The sequence below is a fragment of the Vipera ursinii genome, assembly GCF_947247035.1.
Source record: "Vipera ursinii genome assembly, chromosome: Z".
Classification (NCBI taxonomy): Eukaryota; Metazoa; Chordata; class Lepidosauria; order Squamata; family Viperidae; genus Vipera; species Vipera ursinii.
Window position 1 is genome coordinate 10,374,262 of NC_139517.1, and position 12,253 is coordinate 10,386,514.

General features: G+C 39.2%; 2 protein-coding genes across 2 annotated transcripts in view; one reads left to right on the forward strand and one right to left on the reverse strand.

The window, feature by feature from the left end:
- LOC310649375 (uncharacterized protein) overlaps nucleotides 1–12,253 on the forward strand; it is a 403,049-nt gene that overhangs the window by 301,922 nt on the left and 88,874 nt on the right. The window lies entirely within an intron of this gene.
- On the reverse strand, nucleotides 1,177–2,160 carry LOC310649970 (olfactory receptor 4Q3-like; the record flags this gene model as incomplete). Its single annotated transcript, XM_083378802.1, has 1 exon — nucleotides 1,177–2,160. The coding sequence occupies one exon, from the start codon at nucleotides 2,158–2,160 to the stop codon at nucleotides 1,177–1,179; it is 984 nt and encodes a 327-aa protein (XP_083234928.1).

Below are 12,253 nucleotides of genomic sequence, written 5' to 3' on the forward strand. Positions count from 1 at the left end.
TGATTACATTACAAGGGAGACTCTGTCCCTTAAGCCCTTATATCAAGGGTATTTTACTTCCCTTTCCTGTCTCCTGCCCTTTCTAGATGTTCATGGACCTCTTTTCAAACTCGTTGACTTCATGTGCAGTTTTTCAGATGATACTTCTTATATCGTGCACAGGAAAAACATGTATATCTCTTAATATTATACAACAAACACAAGTTATAGGGACATGAATCGGAGAAAAATTAGCACTGGAATAATGAAGTCGAATGAAAATTAGGTTTTCTCACAGACATTTCAACATCCCCCTTCCCTTTGTAGTAGTGCAAAGATGTATTGTATCAAAGAATCAGTTGTGGTAATATTGAAGTACCTATTTCCACTGTCACAATACAAATGTCCTGTAGTATACCTACCTCAACAACATTGTTAGGAAAGTTACAGTTGCAATCTGGGAACTGACTCAACAGAAACACAGGAAAATCAGATAAGTTTTATTTTTAAGGAATCAATACAGAAATATAAGATTTTTTTCTAGTCAAACTTATGAAAAACTCCCTAACAGTTCAAACAATGGGTAAAGAAAGCATTTTCCAAAAATGTTGCTGAACTCTCCTTCACTGTATGTCTACAATTATTTGTTTCTTTGTTTTATTTCTATAGCTGCCCATCCGAGCAGACAACCGTGGACAGCTCACAATCCAAGTAGGGACAGGATTGCCATTTGTCAGTTGTGTTTTAATTAAAATTCCTCTCTACAGCTGAATTAAATTTGAACTTGCCTTATGTGAGTCCTTCTGACAACACAAATCACATGGGTTATTCCATTTATTCCATTCCATTTACCACATGGTTATTCCACTTGCCAATGTATTCTTTTTTCCAGTTGAGAAATAACAGGATTCAATACAAGAGAACATTCAATAATAGAGGAAAATGTTCAACCTGTCTAGGAAGGAATGATGAAAACACTTGTATGAATAACATTTTCCAGGTTAAAAGTGTATTGTCTACATCGTGCTACAATGGCCACTGTCTCTTTTGTCCAAAGAATGTCTCCGTATGTTGTCTACCAAGCTATGAATTCAGTACTGACTTGAAGATCAGGTGCAACTGTCACCTACATGAATGGGAACCAGAGAAGAAAATAACAGGCAAATAGAATTTGGACCAAGAGTGGACCAAAACAACTCATACTCGTTCCGTGTTCCCAGAAGAAGGTAAGAAAGGGCACCTCTTCTTTAACTTCCTCATTGCATTACTCATGTCTCGGTTCCTCAGGGTGTATATGAGTGGGTTGACAGAAGGTACGATTAGGGTGTAGAACACAGAAGCCACCTTGTCTGTGTGAGACCTGGAGAAAGGCACTAAATAAACAAAGATGCAAGGCACAAAACTGATGAAGACCACAATGAGGTGGGAGCTGCAGGTAGCCAGGGCTTTGCCTCCACTCTCCTTGAAGTGGCCTCGAAGGCTGCTGACAATGATACTGTAGGAAGCAAGCAAGGCAAGGAAGCACACAAGGGAAAGTAGGCCACTGTTGGCCACAACCAGCAGCTCAGTGACATAAGTGTCTACACAAGCCAGCTTAATCACCTGTGGGAGGTCACAATGAAAATTGTCCAGAGTGTTTGGTCCACAAAATGGGAGCTGGAGAAGCAAAAACATCTGGATGGTAGTGTGAATGAGGCCTCCAGCCCAACAGAGGGCAAGAAGTCTGATGCAATGTGGACGGTTCATCCTGTTCATGTAGGTCAAAGGGTGGCAGATGGCCATGTAACGGTCGTAAGCCATGAGGGTTACAAGGAGCATCTCAGAGCCCCCAATTAAGTGAATAAAGAAGATCTGGATCATACAACCCACAAAGCTGATGGTCCTGCTGCAGCTCACTAAATCTGTTAAAAGCTTGGGTGTAGCCAGTGAGCCCAAAGTAATATCAAAGAGAGACAAGTTGGCCAGGAAGAAGTACATGGGTGACTGAGAGAGGTGGGGTTCTCCATGCACTGTCACTACAATAAGGAGGTTGCCCACCAGACATATTGTATAAGCAGCCAAGACTAATACAAAGAGAAGGAGCTGGATCGGCCGAGAATTGGAATGACCCAAGAAGATAAACTCTGTAACAGTAGAATCATTGAGGGCCGTGAGTAGACCTGGAAGACGAGAAAATGACATGTTTTGTGACTTTGGGGACATCAGCAGAAACTAGAAAGGAAATTCTTCTTTACAAATTCCATTCTTGGAATATGATATTTGAAAACAAAATGTTTCATTTTAGCTCTTGTAGATATTAAATAAGCTCCATACCCATGGTGGTAGTCAGATCAGAAACTCTGTGGAGCTATACAAATCGTGCATCATCCCATCTGCAAATCGGTGACCTTACAATCTGTAAGACAATGTATAATCATCAGTGTCCCTCCCTTCTTTTCTCTTGATCACCGACTGTAAAGCTGAGTTGAGTTCAGCTATCGTGATACCATCATCATCATGTTTTTCCCACTTTCACTTGCATTGTGCCGCTCTGACCATAATTTCTTCATCAATCTAACCATGGCAGATGGAGATAAAGTGGGGAAGTCAGTTATACAATTATGCTGCCTGCTGATCATGTTTATCTGTGTGAGTCTCCATCAACTTAAGACAGAGCAAAGCGGGACCCTTTTCCTCAGGTTGAGTAATGAATCATGTGGATTTCTAATCTCCAACATGAACCGTTCTGATCTTCTCATACACAATGTTTAGAGAATCACTGATAGCCCATGACCATCTGGCTAGCATTCTGAAATGTAGATGGGGTCAAGGCGAAGACAGAATCAGGACCCCAGAGCATCAACTAAGCTGGATTGAACTGAATTTGCATTTCTGTTTTAATTACATTACATTAAATCAGCCAGGTCTTTAATATGAAAACGTTCCCTTTGCCATAATTTGTTCTCCACATCATCTATAGTTTCTAGACAATATAAAGAGTTTATGATTGTTTAGAGGCATTTTCTATATTAGCATTTATGTATCTGGTTTCTTCTACCACAGAGAAGGGTAGTATTATGGAATGGGCAGACCTAAGCTTTTCAGGATCCATGCACAAATCAAGACCATTTTATGAGAATAGCCCTTAGGACAAGTCTGTCTGTCTGTCTGTCTGTCTGTCTGTCTGTCTGTCTGTCTGTCTGTCTGTCTGTCTGTCTGTCTGTCTCTCTCTCTCTCTCTCTCTCTCTCTCTCCCTACCTACCTACCTACATACATACCTATCTATCTATCTATCTAATCTCACTTTATCTTCTATCCCAGAATGGAGCAAATGGCTAACTTCTATAAGGGCAACCATAAGATCCAATGCTTCCATCAAAGGACAAAAACTTATATACAGTATGTGGATTCCATCATAACTCATGGAGAAAAAGAGCAGAGTTTTTGATGCACTAGTGTGAAGTTGTTTCTGAAATTTGCCCTCCTTTAGTTCTTGTCTGGATTCCTTTCTTGGAAAATGTTTTCTTCACAAGAAGAAGAGCTCAATATCTATGGATCAGAAACATCCCAGTAATATCAGGTTAAGCCCCATATAAGAAAATCCATCATGACCAATATGAGAACATAGCAGTTAAAATGTGGAACTTGCTCCCCATTTCCTTTCTTGGAAAATGTTTTCTTCACAAGAAGAAGAGCTCAATATCTATGGATCAGAAACATCCCAGTAATATCAGGTTAAGCCCCATATAAGAAAATTCATCATGACCAATATGAGAACATAGCAGTTAAAATGTGGGACCTGCTCCCCATTCAATAAAGAGCTCATTGGCAACCTGGAGTCCTTGCTTTTTCTCTGAGCCCAATGCACCTCACTAGGCTGTTGCTGGAGGGAAATCCATTTTGAGATGCTGGGCTATAAAACAAGAAGAGACCATGGGTTCTCTTCCTCTGTTAGGCATGAAAAATAGTTGGGTACTTTTGGTCAGTCCCTCTTTCTCATCCCAACCTAATTCATAGGGTTGTTGTTGTGGAGTAAAGAGAAAGTGGGAGCGTTAAGTGCCTACACCATCTTGAGTTTACCAAAAATAAAGGTGGGATAAACGTGTAATGAATTTATAAATAAATGTTAGAAATATTTTCGAGCTCTCAGAAAAAAGGTAATTTATAAAGGACATGGCAAATGAGAGAGAAAGAGAGAAGATAAAAATGATAGATTATTATAGATAGATAGATAGATAGATAGATAGATAGATAGATAGATAGATAGATAGATAGATAGATAGATAGATAGGTAGGTAGGTAGGTAGGTAGGTAGGTAGGTAGGTAGGTAGATAGATAGATAGATAGATAGATAGATAGATAGATAGATAGATAGATAGATAGATAGATAGATAGATAGATGATATGATACATAAGATATATACTGTAGGTATTAGATAATAGATAAAATAGATGAATAATAGATAGACAGAAAGTGATGGAGAGAGAAAATATGAAATACAGGAACCAGATCAAATCTGGACAGCTATAAGGTTCTACTTGGATGATTTTCGGGTCAGTCATAATCTAAACTGTCTCAAAAATTATATTGTGAAGCTGAAAAGAATAAAGAACCATGCATCTCATCCTGTGGCATAAAATCTTATAGGTAAATAAACATTTACTCTGGTATACGGAGTTCACAGATAGACCTCTTCATGGCTACTCCAGCTAGAATTAAAATCAAGACGTAACTACCAGTCTCCTTTCTTGAAAGCCCATACCTGGAACGGAGTTTTTTATTCCCAAACTTCACCATTGATATGGATCATTCCTTCGCTCAAACTTCAGACAATCTCAAAAGCAGATTGTTTTTTTAGAGAAGAAAAACCAAAGTTCTCCTTCAGAGAAAAGGAACAAATTAATGTGCCAAACCTTCATCCTTCTTCTTACCTTGCAATATTGCTCACAGTTCAAGCATTAACAAAAAAAGTAATTAACTCTTTATCAAAGCCTTTGGGATACCAGCTTTTGTTTATATCTTGAGAGATTAAGTGACAAGTGATGCCCCCAATTAGAAACAGTTGCCGAAATAAATAATTGACCTTGGAGATGAGTCTTCAAGACAACTAGGTAGCCTCTTGGGCTCTAATCTTTAAACTACTTACTCGGAAGTAATAATTTTGACATCAATGAGAGTGATGGACAAATCTGTCCATTTCTTGTTCGCAATTTTCCAGTTGTTCTGGACTAACATGGAAATCATCCCATTTCCACAATCATTGTGCCCATTTGGGGAGTTGTCTTTGGGGAGTTGAGAGTGAAATGCAAGCTGTTGGAACAAGTGTTGATCAGACCTCTATTTTTAAACAGTTTAGTGCAGTGGTTAAAGACACTAGAGTAGAACCCAAGAGATGGTGAATTCTAGGCCTACCTTAAACACAAATCCAGCTGATTGACTTTGGGACAATCACATTTTCTCATCCCTAGGGAAAAGGAAATGGCAAACCACTTCCGAGAAAATTGCAATGACGTGTATCTGCAGGTACCAGAAATCAGAGTGACCTTGATGAACCACAAAGGTAACTTTTAGAATGGCAGGTGGCAGCACTAAGACTTTTTTTTAAGGAGAGGCACCTTTGAGAGTCAGTTTTGGACTCCTGATGACTGCTTGGACTAGTCCCTGCCATTTTCTTGCCAAGATTTTTCAGAAGTGGTTTGCTACTTCTAGCCATCCTTGGATGATCTCAAGAAACTAATGAGTGTTGAACCTGTTTCATATCCCAGACTGTACACTAGACTGAGAAATTTTAAATAATGCAAAAAGTAATGTTACATTTCTTCTATGCTGTTGCCAACAAAACTCATCCCTGAAATCATAAGAAATCAAGCTCAAACCAAGAGGACTTCATTTTTACTTCTTCCCACCAGTCTGATGATGCAAGCATGTACTTAGAACATTGAAAGTCTCGTGGTTTAAATATGAAATTGGCTATTGGTAATTTATCTTGTGAGATGTTGCTTATCCAGAAACATATGTTGATGCATAAGTACATCATGTTCTCTGACCTGATTTTACATATCCAGATGAATATTGAGAGAATCCATTAAAGATGCTGCACCTAAGGAAAGGGAAAGGGGTTTAGGCCAAAAAGCAAGCTTTCTCATTAGTTTGTTTCTTTATTCGTGTCAGATGCATCACAATTAAAATAAGGCACACTATATTACATACAATTTAAAATATCAAATACAATATTAAAATATGTACAATACAATTTAAAATATCAAATACAATATTAAAATATGTACAATACAATTTAAAATATGTACAAGTATGTACAATATGAGTTAAGCAGCTCTCACCCAGAATCTAGCAACCTTGTGTTCTGTCATGCTACCATGAGGTCCTCAAATGTGCACTGATCAGGACACAAAGGGCAGGCATACACGTGTATTGTTGTCTGAATGTCACCACAATCACAAAGGGCAGAAGTGAGGTGCTCATTTTTCATTGATTGCTCCACATTGTGCAATATGCTGGCCCAGATGCATAATTGGCTCCTATCCTCTTTGCATTTGGGATGGCCTTTAAATCTTTCAGAATTTAATAAACATGATGACAATGATGATGATGATGGTTTATATTTTTCTTGTATCATTTTATTTTTTGAGCTTTTCCTTTATTTCCTTTATGCTTGTATGCACTACCCTTTACATTAAGGAAGGAGAACCACCATATTATTCTTAACACATTACAACTTCGATATTTAGTGTTCCTCACCATTGATAACACTGGTTGTAATTATCAGGAGTTAAAATAGCAGACCCATAAAAATACCTGCACACAGATATAGCTAAACACAAGTCCAGTGGACCTGGACCCACAGATTACACCCCAGAGTTCTGAAGGAGCTGGCAGATGTTATCTCAAAACCATTGCACCACATCTTTCATAAATCCTGGAGTGCCAGGGAAGTACCTGAGGACTGGAAAAGGGACGATGTGGTTCCCATCTGCAAGAAAGGGGGGGAAAATGGACCCAGGAAACTACAGACCAATCAGTATAAGATCAATATCTGGGAAGATCCTAGAAAAGATAATCAAAAAACAGATCTGCAAACAACTAGAAAATCATAACCAGTAGCCAGAATGGGTTTGTTAAAACCAGTTCATGCCAAATCAATCTTATTTCATTCTTCAATAAAGTGACTAAACTAGTAGACCAGTGAAATGCTGTGGACGTAGTATACTTAGATCTCAGTAAGGCATTTGATAAAGTAGACTACAACCTACTCCTTGGTAAGTAGAAAAGGGTGGAATGATAACATCACCACCAGGTGACTGGCAAACCATACTCAACAAGTAGTCCTCAATGGCACTACATCCACATGGAAAGAAGTAAGCAGCAGGGTACCACAAGGTTCCGTCTTAGGCCCAGGACTCTTCAATATCTTCATAGATGGCTTAGATGAGGGAATTGAAGGGTGTTGTGATTCAGGGTCAGCCTGTGGGTTCGGCAGTTGGGTCGGACGACTCAGAGGAGGAGGGGGGTATTGAAGACCTTGCTGAGGGGGTTGAAGATCTTGCTGATGAGAGCCCTCAGCCAGGCCCCTCCCACTTGGTCACCACAGAGACCCAGCTGTGTGAGCCTGACAGCGTGGATGAAGATGACCCACAGCTGGCCCTGTTCAAGGACACCCGACGCAGGAGGCAGTCAATTAGGAGTAAACAGAGGAAGGCAATGGGGCTCCTCAGAAGGAGGCAGAGAGAAGCCACGCCCTGAACTCTATATAAAGGGAATGTGTGGGAGGGCTGGTTTGCTGAAGGCAATCGCTTGGATAGTTCCTGTTTCTTAAAGCTCCTGTTTCTTGGTTCGTGTCTTGTCTTGCTCTGTTTTATGTGAATAAATTTGGCATGCTTTATTCCAGCCTCTTGCCGTTTGTAAAGGGGTTGTCCCTGCTTTTGCTGCAGGGCCGGTAGCAGGCTGGTACAGAACAAAGGGGAACTCATCAGATCTGCAGATGACACCAAACTGGCAGGAGTAGCCAACACCCCAGAAGACAAACTCAGGATCCAAAAAGATCTTGACAAACTTGAACAATGGACCCTATCCAACAAAATGAGTTTCAATGTGGAGAAAAGCAAAGTTTCACATTTAGGCAGGGAAAAAAAATCAAAGGTACAAGTACAGATTGGGCAAGACCTGGCTCAAAAACAGTAACTGTGAGAGGGACCTTGGAGTCCTAGTGTACGATCACTTGACTATGAGCCAGCAGTGTGCAGCAGCAACCAAAAAAGCTAACACAATCCTGGGTTGTACAAACAGAGGCATAGAATCAAGATCACGCAAAGTATTAGTACTGCTTTATAAAACCCTAGTAAGACCACACCTGGAATAGTGCAGCCAATTATGGTCACCGTATCACAAAAAAGATGTTGAGAGTTTGGGGAAAAAAATCAGAAAAGAGCAACTAAGATGATCAAAGGCCTGAAACTAAAACATATGAAAAATGGCTGTGGAACTTGGGTTTGACTAGTCTAAAGAAAAGAAGAAATAAGGGAGACACGATCACAGTATTCCAGTATTTGAGGGGCTGCCACAAAGAAGAGGGGGTCAAATTATTCTCCAAAGCACCAGAGGGAAGGAGGAGAAACAATAGTTGGAAAGTGATTAGAGAAGCAACCTGAAATTAAGGAGAAACTTCTTGACAGTGAGGACAATTAACCAGTGGAACAGCTTGCCTCTAGAAATCGTGAGTACTCCATCACTGGAGATTTTTAAGAAGAGACTAGACAGTCACTTGTCTGAGATGATATAGGTTCTCCTTCTTGAGCAAGGGGCTGGACTAGAAGACCTCCAAGGTCCCTTCCAGCTCTATTCCATTCCATTCCATTCCATTCCATTCTATTCTATTCTATTCTATTCTATTCTATTCTATTCTATTCTATTCTATTCTATTCTATTCTATTCTACTCTACTCTACTCTACTCTACTCTACTCTACTCTACTCTACTCTACTCTACTCTACTCTATTCTATTCTATTCTATTCTATTCTATTCTATTCTATTCTATTCTATTCTATTCTAATTATAATTAACATTTATTTATTGAACTCATTTCATGGAACTGGCATTGATTCAAATGGTGTTTGATATATGAGTTCTGATTCCATACATCTTCTTCTTAAAAGGTAAAGGTAAAGGTTCCCCCGCACATACGTGCTTGTCATTTCCAACTCTAGGGGCCGGTGCTCATCTTCTTCTTAGAATAGAGATTCAAGGTGCTGGTGACGACCTATAAAGCCCTAAATGGCATGGGTCCAGATTATCTCAGGGAGCACCTGCTGCCAGCATCAGCCTCCCATTGTCCTGTGCGCTCCCACAGGGAGGGCCTCCTTAGGGTTCCGCCGGTTAGGGAATGCCGGCGGGTGATTCCAAGGGGGAGGGCATTCTCTGTGGACGTGCCTGCCCTATGGAATGAACTGCCGGTGGAGCTTTGGACTGCCCCGAACCTTCGCTCGTTTCGCCGGGACCTGAAAACTTGGTTATTTGATCTTTCTGGCCTGGACTCAGGGTGTTTTAATTTAATTTTAAATTTTAAATTTTAATTTGTTTTAATTGTGGGCTAGTCTTAATTTAATTCTATTTTAATTGTATTTATTTGTATTGTTTAATTCGCCCTGTAAACCTCCCTGAGTCCTTCGGAAATAGAGCGGTATATAAAATCAAATAAATAAATAAATAAAATAGAATATACTTTTAAGAAAAGTGGTGATAGCCCAAATAGTCTTGATTTGCAAAGATGGTACATAACGTATGAAACAAAAATGTTATGCACACTACGTGTTTTGACTTTTCAAAAGATATTGGGACATCACTGCAGGAGTTAAGATGTTAAACTTGGAAACTCATGTATCTAGCAGAGTTCTGTAGGGAAAAATGGAGGACGGAATACTTTGTTCTCTTGAGCTTCTGGAGAAAAGTAGGTCATAAATTGAACAAAAATAAAATTAACTCTTCTTGATCTCTTCTCCAATCTCATTTATTTCTCACATAATTCCTTTACCCTATATTCCTCAGCCCCTAAACTGTCACTTTCCTTTCCAGAAATTCTTCATTTCTTTTCAGGACCCTGCCATGACCTCCTTATAATAATAATAATAATAAAATAATAATAATAATAATAATAATAATAATAATAATAATAATAATAATAATAATAATAATAATAATAATAATAATAATAATAATAATAATAATAACAACAATAATAATAATGTTGGAAGGGACCTTGGAGGTCATCTAGTCCAACCCCCTGCTCAGGCAGGAAACCTTATACCATTTCAGGCAAATGGCTGTCCAGTCTCTTCTTAAAAACCTTCAGTGTTGGAGCATTCACCACTTCTGGAGGCAGGTTGTTCCACTGGTTAATTGTTCTAACTGTCAGGAAGTTTCTCCTTAGTTCTAGGTTGCTTCTCTCCTTGACTAGTTTCCATCCGTTGCTTCTTGTCCTGCTTTCAGGTGCTTTGGAGAATAGCTTGGCTCCCTCTTCTTTGTGGTAGCCCCTGAGATATTGGAACACTGCTGTCATGTCACCCCTCACTCTTCTCTTCATTAAACTACACATACCCACTTCCAGCAACCGTTCCCTATATGTTTTAGCCTCCAGTCCCCCAATCATCTTTGTTGCTCTTCTCTGTACTCTTTCTAGAGTCTCGACATCTTTTTTACATCGTGGTGACCAAAACTGGATGCAGTATTCCAGGTGTGGCCTTACCAAGGCATTGTAAAGTGGTATTAGTACTTCACGTGATCTTGATTCTATCCCTCTGTTAATGCAGCCTAGCACTGTGTTGGCTTTTTTGGCAGCTGCAGCACACTGCTGGCTCATATTGAAGTGATTGTCTACTAAGACTCCGAGATCCCTCTCACAGTTACTACTATTGAGCAAGGTACCACCTATACTATACCTATGCATTTGATTTTTCCTGCCTAAATGTAGAACCTTACTTTTTTCACCATTGAATTTCATTTTGTTAGATAGTGCCCAGTGTTTGATTGTTCCTTGGACAGTAGACGATGAGGGTCACAAAAGGCATCACAGCAGAACTGAAGATAGTCACTACTGTCATCACAACTTTCTGCTCAGTTCTTTCTCATTTATTTTTTACTTCTTTGCAGCTGTTGGACCTCTGGCAATTTCTCATCCAACAGATAGATGATAGATAGATAGATAGATAGATGATAGATAGATAGATAGATAGATAGATAGATAGATAGATAGATAGATGGATAGATAGATAGATAGATAGATAGATAGATAGATAGATAGATAGATAGATAGATAGATATAAACCTAGGTCTGCTGGGCCCTGCCACATTTATATGAAACAAATACATCTTTATTCTTAGTTTCACATATTTCTGTCTCCTTTGTCTTCTGGTGGCTTTTCTCCAAAGAAACATTTTTAAGTAATCTTCCTGACCAAGACATGACTAGTTATACTTTATGTCAATACTGTAAAAAACATCAGCCCCCAACATGATGAACAATCTGTCTACCTAGATTTCTGTATGTGAAAGGACATTCGCTTCACAACTACTAGGAAGTCATGGATATTTCAAAACACTGTATACTACTTTGTGTCTTTAAACTCATTTTTCTATCCACTCTGATAATGCCCCCAATTCTGAATATAATGCAAGAAATAAAAATGTGAATTCTTCTTGAAGCACTTCACCAACAATCAAGCGATCAGACTAAAATTTCATAACAAGTAGAAAACTGATTTGTTTGCAGATTAAACTGCTGCCATTGTCAACCTCCCTTCGCCCGGTTCGCTCCCACAGAGTTGGCCTCCTCAGGGTTCCGTTCTGTGGGCGCGCTGACACTCTGGAATGAACTGCCTTCGGAGTTGCAGACAGCCCCTGATCTTCGGTCCTTCCACCGTGACCTGAAGACATGGATATTCCAACAAGCGGGCCTGGACTGACTATGGTTTTAAATTTGGCTTTTATTGGGTTAAATTGTCATTTATTTATTACATCCATTGTTTAATTCTTTTTTAAATTTTGTACTTTATGTTTTTTAATTTTTTATTGTTGTGAGCCGCCCTGAGTCCTTGGGGAGAAGGGCGGCATATAAATTTAATAAAATCTAAATCTAAATCTAAATCTAAACTAAAAGGTCTTCCAGGAGGAAAAATAAGCAAAATAAGCATTTTTTTCACCAGTAGATTCATCAATAGCCAATAGAATTAGAAAATTACAGAATAACAGAGTTGGAAGGGTCCTTGGAGATCTTCTAGTCCAACC